This window comes from Rhinopithecus roxellana, chromosome 19, assembly GCF_007565055.1.
Source record: "Rhinopithecus roxellana isolate Shanxi Qingling chromosome 19, ASM756505v1, whole genome shotgun sequence".
Classification (NCBI taxonomy): domain Eukaryota; kingdom Metazoa; phylum Chordata; class Mammalia; order Primates; family Cercopithecidae; genus Rhinopithecus; species Rhinopithecus roxellana.
Genome location: NC_044567.1, coordinates 77,839,063 through 77,856,687, shown reverse-complemented (window position 1 = coordinate 77,856,687; position 17,625 = coordinate 77,839,063). Strand labels below are relative to the sequence as shown.

The 17,625-nt window shown below is 45.9% G+C and overlaps 1 protein-coding gene across 7 annotated transcripts in view; it reads right to left on the bottom strand.

Moving 5' to 3' along the window:
- Nucleotides 1-3,630: 3,630 nt before the first annotated feature.
- MILR1 (mast cell immunoglobulin like receptor 1) overlaps nucleotides 3,631-17,625 on the bottom strand; it is a 29,268-nt gene continuing 15,273 nt past the window's right edge. For 3 of the 7 annotated variants that reach the window (XM_030923951.1, XM_030923950.1, XM_030923947.1), the window contains 5 exons: nucleotides 16,477-16,566; nucleotides 15,517-15,573; nucleotides 15,353-15,421; nucleotides 6,216-6,429; nucleotides 3,631-4,295 (listed from right to left, as the gene is read on the bottom strand). In XM_030923951.1, coding sequence (XP_030779811.1) covers nucleotides 4,259-4,295; nucleotides 6,216-6,429; nucleotides 15,353-15,421; nucleotides 15,517-15,573; nucleotides 16,477-16,566 — 467 coding nt within the window. In that variant the 3' untranslated portion in view covers nucleotides 3,631-4,258. Of the gene's footprint in view, nucleotides 4,337-6,215; nucleotides 6,430-14,144; nucleotides 14,226-15,352; nucleotides 15,422-15,516; nucleotides 15,574-16,476; nucleotides 16,567-17,625 lie in introns of those variants that run through there. The other 4 variants (XM_030923948.1, XM_030923949.1, XM_010380006.2 and 1 more) reach the window with 4 other exon arrangements.

Here is a 17,625-nt window from a genome sequence, read left to right as displayed (position 1 = left end):
ACCAACAACAGCCAACCTTTGGCCAGTCCCACCTCATCCACCAATACTGCCCTTCCATATTATTTCAGTTATTTATTTAAATTGATTTAGCACCAACAACAGCCAACCTTTGGCCTGTCCCACCTCATCCACTAATACTGCCCTTCCATATTATTTCAGTTATTTATTTAAATTGATTTATTAATATATGAGACAGGGTCTCATTATGTGGCCCAGGCTGCTCTCAAACTCCCAGGCTCAAGTGATCCTCCTGTCTCAGCCTCCCAAAATATGGGGATTATAGGCATGAACCACCTCGCCTGGCCTCCTTGAATATTATTGCAAGGCAGAGAGCAGATACCATTTAATCTGGAAATATTTTATTTAAGGATCTTTTGTTAATAACCACACCATTATCACATTAAAAAAAACACTACATGATATCAAGGAGTTATTTACAATTTTCTTAGGTGTAATAATGGTGTTTATATTTTTCTTTTTTTTTTTTTTTTTTGAGACGGAGTCTCGCTCTGTCGCCCAGGCTGGAGTGCAGTGGCGCGATCTCGGCTCACTGCAAGCTCCGCCTCCCGGGTTCCCGCCATTCTCCCGCCTCAGCCTCCAAGTAGCTGGGACTACAGGCGCCCGCCACCGCGCCCGGCTAGTTTTTTGTATTTTTAGTAGAGACGGGGTTTCACCGTGTTAGCCAAGAGGGTCTCGATCTCCTGACCTCGTGATCCACCCGCCTCGGCCTCCCAAAGTGCTGGGATTACAGGCTTGAGCCACCGCGCCCGGCCTATATTTTTCTTTTTAAAACAATCCGGCCGGGCGCGGTGGCTCAAGCCTGTAATCCCAGCACTTTGGGAGGCCGAGACGGGCGGATCACGAGGTCAGGAGATCGAGACCCTCTTGGCTAACACGGTGAAACCCCGTCTCTACTAAAAGATACAAAAAACTAGCCAGGCGACGTGGCGGGCGCCTGTAGTCCCAGCTACTTGGGAGGCTGAGGCAGGAGAATGGCGTGAACCCGGGAGGCGGAGCTTGCAGTGAGCTGAGATCCGGCCACAGTACTCCAGCCCGGGCCACAGAGCGAGACTCCGCCTCAAAATAAATAAATAAATAAATAAATAAATAAATAAATAAAACAATCCTTCTCTGACAGATACATAAGTTTATGCTATCTGAGACTTGGTTTATAATTCTCCTGTTTAGAAAAAACTTTAAGTGGTAGGAGATGAAATAATAGCACTGAGTTGGCCAGGCGTGGTGGCTCACACTTGTAATCCCAGCCCTTTGGGAGGCCAAGGCAGGTGGATGACCTGAGGTCAGGAGTTCGAGACCAGCCTGGCCAACACCGTGAAACGCTGTCTCTACTAAAACTACAAAAAATTAGCTGGGTGTGGTGGCGGGCGCCTGTAATCCCAGCTACTCGGGAGGCTGAGGCAGGAGAATCGCTTCAACCCAGGAGGCGGAGGTTGCAGTGAGCCGAGATCGCGCCATTGTACTCCAGTCTGGGCGACAGAGTGGGACGCCGTCTCAAAAAAAAAAAAAAAAAAAAAAGGAAGTGGTAGTAGTGAGTGTCTGGTTGTCTCTTTTTTAGGGTTGCCAGCAACCCCTGATTAATACCTCAAGTGGTGAGTTTATTAAAGCTTGCAAAATGGTGATATTCTCTCTTCCTTGTTTGCTAGAGTACTTTTTTGGGGGTTTTTTTGTTTTTCTTTTGAGATGGAGTTTCACTCTTGTTGCCCTGGCTGGAGTACAATGGCGCAATCTCGGCTCATTGCAACCTCCACCTCCCAGGTTCAAGTGATTCTCCTGCCTCAGCCTCCTGAGTAGCTGGGATTACAGGCATGCGCCACCATGCCTGGCTAATTTTGTATTTTTAGTAGAGACGGGGTTTCTTCGTGTTGGTCAGGCTGGTCTCAAACTCCCGACATCAGGTGATCCGCCCGCCTCGGCCTCCCAAAGTGCTGGGATTACAGGCGTGAGTCACCGCACCCAGCCGTTTGCTAGAGTACTTCTATGAAGAAAAGCTTCTCACTGAGTATTTGCCTATGTAGAAGTATGGGAAAGGTAGGATAAATGCTGGATTCTTTAAAGTTATTATTCCTTTTGATGTTCAGATTGTCCCATCTTTGGCCAATGGGAGCCTCTTCAAGTTGGCCTCAAGTCTTTTTTTTTTTGGAACAGTCTTGCTCTGTCACACCATCTGGAGTGCAATGGTGCGATCTTGGCCTATTGCAACCTCTGCCTCCCAAGTTCAAGCCTCCCTGCCTCAGCCTCCTGAGTAGCTGGGATTACAGGCACCCGCTACCACACCCGGTTAATTTTTTGTATTTTTAGTAAAGTTTCACCATATTGACCATGCTGGTCTCGAACTCCTGACCTCTGGGTGATCTGCCCACCTCAGCCTCCGAAAGTGCTGGGATTACAAGTGTGAACCACTGCGCCTGGCCAGCCTCAAGTCTTTTTGACACACCTTACTAGTCTTTGATAATTTCCTTGCTATCTAATAACTACTGTAGAGATTGTATATTTCCATGTTATTCCAAGGAGCTCTGGGTTTTTTTTAATCGGAAAAAAGTGGACACCATACTTTGGGTACTAGGAATGCTCATTGATAGAAGACGATCTGTTTCTAGGCCTTTCCAGTACTAACAGCTAGCAAATATAGGAGAGTGTATGTTTCCTCCCTGAAAAAAAAAAAAAAAAAATTGGCCAGATGTGGTGGCTCATACCTATAATCCCAATACTCTGGGAGTCTGAGGCAGGAGGATCACTTGAGCCCTAGAGTTCGAGACCAGCCTGGGCAACATAGACCACATCTCTAAAAAAACACTTTGAAAATTAGCCAGGCATAGTGGCTCAGGCCTGTAGTCCCAGCTACTCGGGGAGCTGATGGGGGTGGATGGCTTGAGCCCAGGGGATTGAAGCTGCAGGGAGCCTGGATCACACCACTGTACTCCTGCCTGGGCAACAGAGCAAGACCCTGTATCAAAAGAAAATAAAAAATAAGGCCGGTCGCAGTGGCTCACGCCTGTAATCCCAGCATTTTGGGAGACCAAGGCAGATGGATCATTTGAGGTCAGGAGTTCGAGACCAGCCTGGCCAACACGGTGAAACCCCGTTTCTACTACAAATACAAAAATTAGCCAGGTGTGGTGGCAGGTGCCTGTAATCCCAGCTACTTGGGAGGCTGAAGCAAGAGAATTGCTTGAACCTGGGAGGTGGAGGTTGCAGTGAGCCGAGATCACGCCACTGCACTCCAGCCTGGGCAATAGAGTGAGACTCCCATCTCCAAAATAATAATAATAATAATAAAATAAAAAATAAATTCATCATGAGTTCACACCAATATTTTCCATTCAAATTCAGGACTGCAGAGGGTCTGGGGTTTGTATGTGTGTTTTAATCAGTTTCATTAAGATACAATTTACATACAATAAATTTACCTCTTTTAAATGTACAATTTTTTTTTTTTTTTTTTTTTTGAGGCAGAGTCTCGCTCTGTCGCCGGACTGGAGTGCAGTGGCCAGATCTCAGCTCACTGCAAGCTCCGCCTCCCGGGTTCACGCCATTCTCCTGCCTCAGCCTCCCGAGTAGCTGGGACTACAGGCGCCCGCCACCTCGCCCGGCTAGTTTTTCTATTTTTAGTAGAGACGGGGTTTCACCGTGTTCGCCAGGATGGTCTCGATCTCCTGACCTCGTGATCCGCCCGTCTCGGCCTCCCAATGTGCTGGGATTACAGGCTTGAGCCACCGCGCCCGGCCTAAATGTACAAATTAACGAGTATTGATAAATGTATAACCATCTCTACAAAGGCAATGTAGAAAATTTGCATCACCCCATAAAGTCCTCTTATGCTTTTTTTGAGACTGCCTCAGTAGTAACCACTTCTAAATTTAGCAGAGAACTGCACACCTGGATTGTATTTTGACAGAACTTCCTTCTAACCCAATTGCTTTTAATAATTTTTTAATGATAAATTTTTACCAAAAATTTTATAGAATGTATTTACAACATTTCATAAGTTGTATTTCACTTACTGGTGTGGTATTATGCTAAGGAAACAGGTCTGGAGTCATGAAATCCTTAGGTGTCTAATTTTTCTAACCTCTAAGTTTCTGTGCTACTGCAGATCTCAGTTACTGTCTCTGGTGGTGGGTGTGTGCTGTGGAAGAGTCAGAGATAAGGCACTAGTCCGTTTCCTTCCAGGACAGTTAAGGAGAAAGAAGGAAATGAGCTCCAGGCATTACAAATCCACTGTTGATCATTCCTCTGGTCAGGTCTCCCCTTTAAATCCTTGGGAAGAAGCAACGCTGAGAAAAAGACAACTTCTTTAGGTCATGATTCTCCATCCCTGAGAGCAGAAGAGGCAGAAAGCCAAAAGGTCGACCACACATGTTTGCAACTCCTCATCCCAGCAAGATTTCTGTGCTGCCCTGGTGTTACCCTGCAGATGCCACCTTTTCCCAGTTTTCTACTGGTTTATTCGTCTTTCTCTTAATGATTTGTAAAAGCTCATAATATTATAAAACTTCATACAGTATCTGAGACTTGGGCTCAAAATACAGTCATGCATCGCTTAACGGTGGAGGTCACTGTTTGAACATCACAGCATGTACTCACACAAACTTAGATGGCATAGTCTGCTACATGCCTAGGGTGTATGGGATAGTCTATTCCTCCTAGGGATAAACCTGTACAGCATGCTACTGAACACTAGGCAATTGTAGCACAATGGTAAATATTTGTGTATCTAAGTGTGTCTAAACATAGAAAAGGGTAGAGTCAAAACATGGTATTATAGTTTTATGGGACCCCTGTTTTATATTTGCTCCATGAATGACTGAAATGTTATTATGCAACACATCATGGTGTTTTCTCCCTATTTTTTTTTTTTTTTTTGAGATGGAGTCTTGCTCTGTCGCCCAGGATGGAATGCAGTGGCACTATCTTGCCTCACCGCAACCTCCACCTCCCAGGTTCAAGCAATTCTCATGCCTCAGTCTCCCCAGTAGCAGGGACTACAGGTATGCACCACCACACCCAGCTAATTTTTGTATTTTTAGTAGAGACAGGGTTTCACCGTGTTGGCCAGGCTGGTCTCAAACTCCCGACCTCAGGTGATCACCTGCCTCGTGGGATTACAGATGGAAGCCACTGCAGCCGCTCCCTAGTTATTCTTTGGATTTAGTTTATGATTTCTAAATGTAATTTTTAAATGTCTCATCTAATTAAATGTTTTATCTAAATTTAACAATCTTTTATGTCTTCTGGATTGTGAGTCATACCTATAAAAGTCTTCCCCACCTCAAGATTATTTTTAAATCCCCCACATATTCTTCTAGCACTTCTGTGACCACATCTATCTGAATTAATTTTGTTGTAAAGAATGAGGTAGGGGACCAACTTTTTTAATGTGGTTCTCAAGTTTTTACAATATATTGAATAATCCATCTTTTCCCCATTGATTTAAGATGCCATATTTATCCTATACTAAGTTACTGTATATATTTAGAACTATATCCAGACTTTTCGTTCCATTGTTCTACTTGTTCAATTATGTACCAATACCTCATATACCAATACTATGCTTTTTTTTTTTTTTTTTTTTTTTTTGACACAGGGTCTTGCTCTGTTACCCCAGCTGGACTGCAGTGGTGCAATCTCGGCTCACTATAGCCTCTGCTTCCTAGGCTCAAGTGATCCTCACACCTCAGCCTCCTGAGTAGCTAGGACTATAGGCGTGCACCACCCCACCTGGCCAATTTTGTTTTTTGTGTTTTTTTTTTTCAGTAGAGATGGGGTTTCATCATGTTGCCCAGGCTGGTCTTGACCTCCTGTGCTCAAGTGATCCATCAACCTTGGCCTCCCAAAGTGTTGGGATTACAGGCATCAGCCACCATGCCCGGCCCCCATTTTTTAAATCATGATAAATTTATAATGTTCCTGAACCTTATGCAACTCTCTCATTTATGTTTTCTCACATGTTGAATCCTACACACTTTTTCTGTATTCAGTTTCCTTCTTCATAAAGTACATCATTTAGTTCCTAGTTCTTTCGGTGAGAATGTGTGATTAGATAACCTGCTGAGTCTCGGCTTTAAAATATATATTATCCTCACTCCCGATTGATATTTTGGCTACTGTGGTAGATATTTTAATGGGCTCTTTCATGCCACATCTTAACCCTCCTCCTATTTGGTGGGGTCAGAAACCTAAAAAATTACAGTCACCGTATTCCTGGGATCAGGGATGTGAGTCTCTTCCGCCAATGAGGTGCCCAGGCTGGGGTTTGGAAAGCAAAAGGTTGTGGCTGAGAAGCAAGTGTCCGCAGTGGCAAAGCTCTCCTCCATGGTGGGCTCATTTCTGGGTGTGAGGCAGCTGTGGCAGAGGCAACAACACAACAGTCACAACAGTAGCTTTCTGGTCTCCAGACTGTAAGAAAATCTACAGATAGAGAGTATTAAAATTGAATTTAGCAAGGATGCAGGACACAGAATCAACCAAAAAGATTATTTCTACATATCAACAACATAAAATCAAAATATAATTTATGAGTTCAAGACCAGCCTAGCCAACATGGTGAAACCCTGTCTCTACCAAAAAATACAAACTTTAGTTGGGCGTTGTGGTGCGCAACTGTAGTCCCAGCTACTCTTGGTAGGCTGAGATGGAAGATTTGCTTGAACCTGGAAGGTAGAGGTTGCAGTGAGCCAAGATCATGCTCAGGCCCCAGTTTCTAAATACAGAGCTCTTCTTAAAGGACGCAGAGCTCCTTGGAAATACAGCTGACTCCAGAGTCGGGTCAGGACAAGGACAAGATGAACCTGGAATATATTGTTGGGCCAGAAAGTAACCGGGCGCAGTGGCTCAGGCCTGTAATCCCAGCACTTTAGGAGCCTGAGGCAGGTGGATCATCTAAGGACAGGAGCTTGAGACCAGCCTGGCCAACATGGTGAAACCCGCAATCCCCTAAACCACAGGGCTGGGAGAGCTTTTGGGTTGATGAATGCATCCGCATGCCCCAAGGATGGCACTCCCCATGCCACGGGAACAGAAGCGCCTGTGCTTGAGATCCTTCTGGACTTTGCCCTGTGCATCTCCTCATCTGCATCCTTTGTGCCTTTTTTTTTTTTTTTTTTTTTGAGATAGGGTCTCACCGTCACCCAGGTCAGAGTGCAGTGGCAGGATCACGACTCACTGTAGCCTCAACTTCCCAGGCTCCAGTGACCCTCTCACCTCAGCCTCCTGAGTAGCTGGGACCATAGCTGTGCACCATCACGCCCGGCTCATTTTTGTATTTTTAGTAGAGACGGTTTCACCATGTTGCCCAGGATGGTCTCAAACTCATGAACTCAAGTGATCCACCTGCCTCGGACTTCCAAAGTGCTGGGATTATAGACATGAGCCATCGTACCTGGTCTTCTTTACATTTTTATAATAAACCAGTAGTAGTAATGAAACTGGTTTCCTGAGTTCTGCAAACAATTCTAGCAAGTTATCCAGCCCGAGGAGGGGGTGGTAGATCAGAAGTATGTGATGCTTTGACTTGTGATTGGCATCTGAGTTGGGGGGCAGTCTTGTAGGACTGAGCCCTTAACCTATGGGGTCTGATAGTGACTCCTGATAGTTAATGTTGGGATTGAATTATTGGTGTCCAGAGAGTTGGAGAATTGGTTTTTGGCGTGGAAAAAACCCACACATTTGGTGTCAGAAGTGTGAATGGAGAAAGCTTACCTTTAAAATGTTAAATATTATTTCAAGGCTATGATATTTTATTTGTCAGAACTCTCTTGGAGTCAAGATTCTGCCACCTGGCTGGGTGCGGTGGCTCACACCTGTAATCCCAGCACTTTGGGAGGCCAAGGTGGGTGGATCGCTTGAGGTCAAGATTTCAAGACCAGTCTGGCCAACATGGTGAAAGCTCATCTCTATCAAAAACACAAAAATTAGCTGGGTGTGGTGGTGCATGCCTGTAATCTCAGCTATTCAGGAGGCTGAGGTAGGGGAATCACTTGAACCTGGGAGGCAGAGGTTGTAGTGAGCCGAGATCACGCCACTGCACTCTCCAACCTAGGCGACAGAGCGAGACTCTGTCTCAAAAAAAAAAAAAAAAAAAAAGATTCTACCACCTGGTCAGGGCCTGTGTGTGCCAACATATGTTCTTGTGCCTGCCTGGATGTCCCCTGGCCTCACACAGTCATGAATCCTGCCCACAGGCCTGAACACTCACACAATCTACCTCCTTGTCCATAACCATTGCCCAAATGCCCAGCCCTCCTCTTCATGCATTTTTCAGATGCAGTCACGCACTGCCTAGCAACGTTTCAGTCAACCACGAACCAGGTATGTGACAGTGGCCCCTAAAATCATACCATATTTTTACTGCACCTTTTCTATGTTTAGATACAAAAATACCATTGTGCTGCAATTGCCTCCAGCATTCAGTACAGTAACATGGCTTCAGGTATGTAGACTAGAAGCAATAGGTTACCGTATAGCCAGGTGTGGAGTAGTGGATACCATCTGGGTTTGTGTAAATACACTGGTGTGCACACAGTGGAATTGCCTAATGACACGCATTTGTCAGAACCTATCTCTGTCATTAAGCAATGCATGGCGGTGCTTCCTTCTGCCTGTTTGGGTGATCTCTCTCCCACTTTCCTCCCATTGGCTTTGCCGCTTGACAAAGGGGCATCTTCAGTGAGCATGTGTGGGCCCCAGGTCCCTGCATCCTTGCTGATCTTGCTAATTCTGATCTGATGACTTTTCTGATCCGATAAGCCCTCAATATCCAGGTGTCCATCCTGGAATGTTAACAAGGTAGTGGTTGGAAGTGTGGGCTTGGCCCGGCGTGGTGGCTCATACCTGTAATCTCAAAACTTCGGGAGGCTGAGATGGGAGGATTACTTGAGTCCAGTAGCTTAAGCCTGGCCTTAAGGCTGAGGTGGGAGGATTGCTTGAGCCCAGCCTGGCCAACGTGGCAAAACCCCATCTCTACAAAAATATAAAAATTAGCCAGGTGTAGTGGCATGCATCTCTGGTCCCAGGTACTCAGGAGGCTGAGGTGGGAGAATTACTTGAGCCAGGAGGGTCAAGACTGCAGTGAGCTGTGATCCCATCACTGTACTCCAGCCTGGGCAAGAGGGTGAGCCCCTGTCTCAAAAAAAAAAAAAAAAAAAAAAATGAAGAAGAAGAAGAAGAAAAGAAGTGTGGGCTCTGGTGTCACTCAGATCTGAGTTCCTTTCCTGTTTCCAACAGGTGTTAGCTGAATGAACTTGTGAGTCAGTTTCTTTTTGTATGAAAAGAGGGAAATAAGAGTACCTGCCCCAGGCCAGGCACGGTGGCTCACACCTGTAATCCCAGCACTTTGGTAGGCTGAGGCAGGTGGATCTCCTGAGATCAGGAGTTTGAGACCAGCCCGGCCAACATGGTGAAACCCCATCTCTACTAAAAATACAAAATTAGCCAGATGTGGTATCATGTCCCAGCTGCTCAGGAGGCTGAGGCAAGAGAATCACCTGAACTTGGGAGGCAGAGGTTGCAGTGAGCCAAGATCACGCCATTTCACTCCAGCCTGGGGAACAAGAGCAAAACTCTGTCTCAAAAAAAAAAAAGAAAGAAAGAAAGAAAGAAAAAAAGAGTACCTGCCCCAAAGAGGTATTGTGGGGCTATAGAAAACAGGTACACAAAGCACTTAATAATAGTACCTGGAACATGCTATAAGCTCAATACATATATTATTGTTGTCATTTTTAATTAATTAATGTATTTATTTACCTACTGAGACAAGGCCTCACTCTCTTGCCTAGGCTGGAGTGCAGAGGTACAGTCACAGTTCACTGCAGCCTTGACCTCCCAGGCTCAAGCAGTCCTCCCAGCTCAGCCTCCTGAGTAGCTGGGCCTACAGACATGCTAATTTTAGTGGCAGTGATGCCTGGCTAATTTTTGTATTGTTTGTAGAGACAGGATTTTGCCAGGTTGCCCAGGCTAGTCTTGAATTTCTGGGCTCAAGCAATCCTTCTGCCTTGGCCTCCCAGGGTATTGGGATTATAGGCGTAAGCAACCACACCCAGCCCTATTGTTGCCATTGTTGTAGTTGTTGTGATAGAGGAAATGTTGGGAGGTGGTGTATCAGCCACCTCTGTGTCCTGCGTCATATCCCTGGGCCTTCCCTCTGACCCAGCTGCATCTGAGGGTCTACTCACTTTGCACTGATAGCTTCTTGCTTTAACTGCATAATACACATGTTCACTTTCTGTCCTGGGGTGTTTGCAGTGCCTGGGGTGAGACACTGAGGGAAGCCTGCTTGGAATACGCATATGCTAGTCTAGAAGTGGGGAGGTGTCACTTCCTGGGATGATCCTCAACCAATGAGGGTTGGACACCAATCGATAAATACCTCTCACTATCAATCCTCAAGTGGACAATACTGAGAAGAGGCTCTTGGACTCTTCAGAAGATTCCAGTGGGCTCATGTCCAGCTGCCCACCACAGTGCCCAACTCAGCAAAACACCCTGTACTGGCTTTTCCTGTGGCGCACTGGGCCTGCTTTCCAGGGCCACCTCCTACATAAATGATTTGCATAGAAGGCCTTATTTCAGGCTCTGCTTTCAGGTCTAGTCCAGGATAAAACAAGGGACCAGAAGGCCCTAGAAAGCAGCCTCAGGGAACAAAATTAACCCCTAGGAATGGATGGCAACAAGGACTCCCTTGCTGGTGATAGGCAGGCAGTGAGAACCCTTAGCACACCACAGCTCCACAATTCCTAAGACCTTCCCTTGCCATGTGGAATGAGGTTTAGAAAGAAAAGAGGCACTAGTGGACGCCAGCATTCCAGCACTTGAAAGGTTTGGGGCAATGCTAATTATGTGGATTGTGAAGCTAGTTGGCTTCTCTTAGCTGCCTTAGAAGCTTTGCAAGGGTAAAATGAGAGGCTACCAGTTCGGGGCAAGCTGTGAAACCCCGAGGATAGGGTTTAAGCCACCCTCATTTATCACAGCCAGCCGGAAGACTGTGCTGAAAGCCAATTCCAGAATCTGATCAAAAGGGTGGGGCAACCAAGGAGGAGATGGAATGAGCACATCTGGCATTTCTGCTCTGCTAACGTCTGACACTGACAGGGGCTGGGTGGGCCTTGGGATGTGGACATTTGAGAATATGAAACTCCCACAAGCCCACAAGCTCTCTTGAGAAGGAGAACAGCCCCTCTTCTTAGAAGTCCTCACATGAGGCAGGTGCCTCACAATAGTTTTTAAATTATTGTGGTAAGTTACACATAACATAAAATTTACCATTTTAACCAATTTTAGGTGTGTAATTCAATGGGATTAAAAACATTCATTCATATTGACCGGCACAATAGCTCACACCTGTAATCCCAGCACTTTGGGAGGCCGAGGCAGGCAAATCACTTGAGGTCAGCAGTTTGAGACCAGCCTGGCCAACATGGTGAAACCTCGTCTCTACTAAAAATACAAAAATTAACTGGGTGTGGTGGTGGGTGCCTGTAGTCCCAGCTACTCGGGAGGCTGAGGCACAAGAATCGCTTGAACCTGGGAGGCAGAGGTTGCAGTGGGCCTAGGTCATACCACTGCACTCCAGCCTGGGTGACAGAGAGAGACTCTGTCTCAAAAAACACCAAAAACACAACTCATATTATTGTGTAACCATCACCACTTTCCATCTTTTTTCCAAAACTTTTTGTCTTCCCAAACTGAAACGCTGTACCCGTTAGCCAGTCACTCCTAATTGTCCCCGGACCCCAGCCCCTGGGAACCACCATTTTATTTGCTTCACTACATTTTGCTTGTCTTCTTTAAGATCCATCCCTGTCTCCTTCATAGCTTAATAACCAGGGTCGGGTCTCAGCGGAGCCTGACGGAGGAAGGGCAGTTCCTGATGTGAGCGGCAATTGCTGAGCCACACAAAGACTGCAGCGTCTGCGGGTGCGCTCCTCCAGGAGCCAGGGGAGCCCACAGCAGCGTGGGTCTGAGCGGGCTACGGCAGTGAATGTGGATATAAGACTATATCGGGAAATGGAGGGCCAGGCAAGGTGGCTCACGCCTGTAATCCCAGTACTTTGAGAGGCTGAGGTGGGCGGATCACTTGAGGTTAGGGGTTGAAGACCAGCCTGGCCAACATGGCGAAACCCTGTCTCTACTAAAAATACAAAAATTAGCTGGGGATGGTGGCACATGCCTGTAATGCCAGCTACTTGAGAGGCTGAGGCAGGCGAATCGCTTGAACCCAGGAGGCGGAGGTCGCAGTGAGCCAAGATGGCACCATTGCACTCCAACCTGGGCGACAGAGCCAGACTCTGTCTCTAAAAAAAAAGGAAATGGAGGTTTAGTGTCGTGTCAAGGACACCTGGAACTGGCCCTAAACATGCATGATGGGTCTCCTTGAAGCTTGGATCCCACAAGACTCTACAGCTGAGTGGTCTAATACGGGATCCACAGCAAACCAGAGGCAATGCTACATTCTGAGGGAAATAGGGTAGTTGTACTTGTTAAAATGATAGGATTTTTGGATATGCTGGGTTAAATAAAATATATTATTCCAATTCATTTAGCCTGTTTCTCTTCTTTTCTCCTTTTCTTCCTTCCTTCCTTTTCTTTTTTTTTTTTTTTTTTTTCTTCTTTTCTTTCATTTCTTTTTTTAACACAGGTCTCACTCTGTTGCCCAGGCTGGAGTGCTGTGGTGCAATCTCGGCTCACTGCAACCTCCGCCTCCTGAGTTTGAGCGATTCTTGTGCGTCAGCCTCCTAAGTAGATGGAATTACAAGCACCCGCCACTACGCCCAGCTAATTTTTTTGTATTTTTAGTAGAGATGGGGTTTCACCATGTTGGCCAAGCTGCTCTTGAACTCCTGACCTCAAGTGATCCACCCACCTCAGCCTCCCGACGTGCTGGGATTATAGGCATGAGCCACCATGCCCGGCCATCTTTTCATTTTTTTATTGTGTCTGCTAGAAAGAGTGAAAAGTATGCCCATGTGGCTGACATTATATTTCTGTTGGACAGTGGTGACCAGTGGAAAATATCATGGAGATGCCAGACAGGTGTGAGCAGAATACTGAAGAGTCAGAAGGCTCAGAGAAGGATGCATGTTCAGATGAATTTATTCTGGGAGACGCTTTCTTTACTAAAGCAATTCAGGGCCGGGCACAGTGGCTCACGCTTGTAATTCCAGCACTTTGGGACGCCGAGGTAGGCTGATCATCTGAGGTCAAGAGTTCGAGACCAGCCTGGCCACTATGGTGAAACCCCATCTCTACTAAAAACACAAAAATTAGCTGGGTGTGGTGGTGGGTGCCTGTAATCTCAGCTACTCGGGAGGCTGAGGCATGAGAATCGCTTGAACCAGGGAAGTGGAGATTGAATTGAGCTGAGATCGTGCCACTGGACTCCAGCCTGGGCAACTCTCAAATTTTTTTGAGAATCCAGCTCAAAAAAAAAAAAAAAAGAAGAAGAGAAAGAACATAAAAGGCCATGTGAAGACAGAGGCAGAAGTTGAAGTGAGGCAACCACAAGCAATGTTTGGAGCCCCAGAAGGTGGAAGAGGCAAGGAGGCTCCCCCCGAGAAATTTTGGATGGAGCACAGCTCTACGGACACCTTGGTTTTGGACTTCCAGCCTCCAGAACTGTGAAATGGTTGCTGTAAGCCACCAATTTGTGGTCATTTGTAGCAGCAGCCCTAGGGGACTAAAATATTCTCCCTCCCCACAACTCAACTCCGTGGACTCTGTCCCTGGAACGTGACTGGGAAAGGCAGCACATCAAGGCACACCTTTGGCATTAGCTAAATCTGGAGGGTTAGCTAAATCATGAACATCAATGAACGTCTTTTTTTTTTTTTTTTTTTTTTTTGAGATGGAGTCTCATCTTGTCGCCCAGGCTGTAGTGCAGTGGCATGATCTTGGCTCACTGCAACCTCTGCCTCCCAGGCTCAAGTGATTCTCCTGCCTAAACCTCCTGAGTAGCTGGGACTACACACACGCACCACCACACCTGGCTAATTTTTGTATTTTTAGTAGAGACCGGGTTTTTGCCATGTTGGCCAGGCTGGTCTCGAACTCCTGACCTCAAGTGATTCACCTGCCTCAGCCTCAAGTTTGCTTTTTGTTCATGGAAATCAGCTTCATAAAAAGCATCTTACCCTGAGAGGTAGTTTGTTTCTGTAAATTTCAGAAGTTGAGTTCAGAATAGACATATCCAGGTTTATAAGAATCACAGGCTTCTGAAATATAAGAGGGAAAATAGTTTACTTAGGATATGTGACAGGTGAGGCTGTTTTTAAAAATCCTATTTCTAGTAGCTGGGTGGCCTGACAGAACCAGGTATTAACTAATTTTTTCCTGGACTGTGTTAAATAATTTATTCTTGAAAATGTTAGCGGGCATAATGCCTCATGCCTGTAATCCCAACATTTTGGGAGGCTGAGGCAGGAAGATTGGTCGAGCCCAGGAGTTCGAGACCAGCTTGGGCAATATAGCAAGATACCTGTCTTTACCAAAAAAAAAAAAAAAAAATTAGACGTGATGGTGCACACCTGTAGCCCCACTACTCAGGAGCTTGAAGTGGGTTGATTGCTTCAGCCCAAGATGTAGAGGGTGCAGTGAGCTGAAAGTGTGCCACTGCACTGTGGCCTGAGTGACAGAGTGAGAGTCTCAAAAAAAAAGAAGAAAGGCAGGAAAGAAAGAAAGAAAAAGGAAAGAAAGAAAAGGAAGGAAGGAAGGAAGGAAGGAAGGAAGGAAGGAAGGAAGGAAGGAAGGAAGGAAGGAAGGAAGGAAGGAAGAAGGAAGGAAGGAAGGAAGGAAGGAAAAGAAAAGAAAAGAAAAGAAAAGAAAAGAAAAGAAAAGAAAAGAAAAGAAAAGAAAAGAAAAGAAAAGAAAAGAAAAGAAAAGAAAAGAAAAGAAGAAAGAAAGAAAAAGGAAGAGAGAGAGAGAGAAAGAGAGAAAGAAAAAGAGAGAGAAGAAAGCAAAGGAAAGGAAAGGAAAGGGAGGGGAGGGAAGGTAAAAGAAAGACAGGAAGGAAGGAAGGAGGGAGGGAGGAAGGAAGGAAGCAGGGAGGGAAGGAGGGAGGAAAGGAAGGAAATGTTTGAGTAATGATCCTGTATCCTCCTCTCTGGATTTTTTCTATGACATTCCCCGACCACATCTTTCCCTCTTCCCCACCCTCCATTGCCTGATGAGATTTTTTTAGGAGCTGGGGTGCTGGTTGCCATTGGTTCCTTATGGTGTGCCTGCATTGCTCGAATCCACCCCATTCTCAGGCTCCTGAAGCCCCTGAGTATGGTGACATCACAGGGACTACCTGTCTCTAGTCACCAGCACCTCTTATCTCTTATCCCAAGCTGTGGCTCACCTTGCTGTCTTGGTGCCACCTCCCAGAACACAGGGGTGGCATACTGGAGCTCCTGGGAATGTTCGGCCTCTGGGCAAAAGATAAGGAATAGGAGTTATTGGGCCAATTATCTGAATTTCTAAGCACATGAGGGCAGTGGGAGAGACTCTGCAGAACATGCTCACCATCTTGGGCTGTGGAAACACATGGTCTGGATCCCACTTCTGGGACAGATCCCTCCTCTGTAAAATGAGAATGACATAAATTGGGGGTTGGTAGTGTTTGTGTTAGAAAAGGTGGGTAAATTACTCAGCACTGCATCTGGAATGTGGTTGTGTTGGCTGGGATTGTTCTATTGTCAGCTGATGATAGGGTTTGGCTGTGTCCTCACCCAAATCACATCTTGAATTGTAGTCCCCACAAACCCCACGTGTCATGGGAGGGACCAGGTGGAGATAATTAAATCATGGGGGTGGTTTCTGTCACACTGTTCTAGTGATAGTGAGTTAGTTCTCACAAGATCTGATGGTTTTATAAGGTTTTTCCCCCTTCCCTTGGCTCTCATTCTTCTCTCTCCTGCTGCCTTGTGAAGAAGGATGTGTTTGCTTCCCCTTCCACCATGATTGTAAGTTTCCTGAGGCCTCCCAAGCCCTGCGGAACTGTGAGTCAATTAAAACTCTTTCCTTTATAAATTACCCCATCTCAGGTATGTCCTTATAATAGCAAGAGAATGGACTAATACATCAGCCAAGCCGCTGGGTCTTGTTTACTGCAAAGCAATGTGCAGTGCCTGCTTTGAGAGGTGACCATGAAAGACTGTGAAACACAGTGCAGATCATTCTGAACAGATGTGAAAAATCTTCAAGATATGTTGTTACATGAAAAAAAAAAAAATCAAGGTGTAGAAAGTCATACCTACGATATGCTACAATCACTACCATTTCTTTATTATACACATAGAATATCTGTGGAAGGATTAAAAAAAAAAAAAAGTTTTTACCCCTAGAAAGTAGGGACTGGGCATCAATAGACATTGAACTCTATCCCTTTTGCTCCACCCCCCACTCCCGTATGTCTGCCAACCTTAACAAAATCAAAAGACAAAAACCTGAAACCACCCAAAACACCTAATAAAGTTCTCTTACTTGCTTGTTTTTCATGGATATTTGCATAGATTCCAACTTCCACAGCTGTGTCTCCACAGTCCCTGGGCACATTATTTCTCATGGCTTTTCCTACATAAATCGGTACAGAATCATTAAATTAAACCAATTCAGCCACATTTCTCTCATCTCCTCAGCCAAGGAGCAGAACTCCCCAAAGTTCTGAAACAAGGAGTGACTTGTTCCAATGGCCCAAACTGTTGTCTAACAAAGGAATACTATAGACTCAGCAGGGAGTCTAGACACGGCTTCACCAAGCCAGGGGCTGTTCTGATTTATTTTCCTGGCTTTCAGAGGAACAGGCTTTACCTATCAGATTATGCCTGAACTAGCCAGACTTATTTTCTTTCCTTCGCTGAAGAGAATATTCTGTGGAAGCTTTGTAATATCTTCAAGAGAGTGTAAATGGCCTACTGCTTTTTTTTTTTTTTTTTTAAGACAGAGTCTCGATCTGTGGCCCAGGCTGGAGTGCCATGGTGCAATCTCCACTCACCGCAACCTCCGCCTCCTGGTTTCAAGCAATTCTTCTGCCTCAGCCTCCCAAGTAGCTGGGATTACAGGCATGTGCCACCATGCCCAGCTAATTTTTTGTATTTTTAGTAGAGGTGGGGCTTCACCGTGTTGGCCAGGCTGGTCTCAAACTCCTGACTTCAGGTGATCAAAATGCTGGGATTATAGGCATGAGCCACTGTGCCTGGCCAGCCTCGCTGAATTCTATTGTTAGCTCCAGCCAGTAATAAAAAATATTAATGCCACTTTTGCAATAACCTGGACTTTTTATAGGAAGGAGAAACATGTTTTTAAGACATATGAGATGTGGGCCAGGGTGCAGTGGCTCACGCCTGCAATCCCAGTGCTTTGGGAAGCTGAGGTGGGAGGATCACTTGAGGCCAGGAATTCAAGACCAGCCTGGGGAACATAGTGAGACATTGTCTCCAAAAAGAATTTTTTTTTTGAGACGGAGTCTCGCTCTGTCGCCCAGGCTGGAGTGCAGTGGCCGGATCTCAGCTCACTGCAAGCTCCGCCTCTCGGGTTTACGCCATTCTCCTGCCTCAGCCTCCCTGAGTAGCTGGGACTACAGGCGCCCGCCACCTCGCCCGGCTAGTTTTTTGTATTTTTTAGTAGAGACGG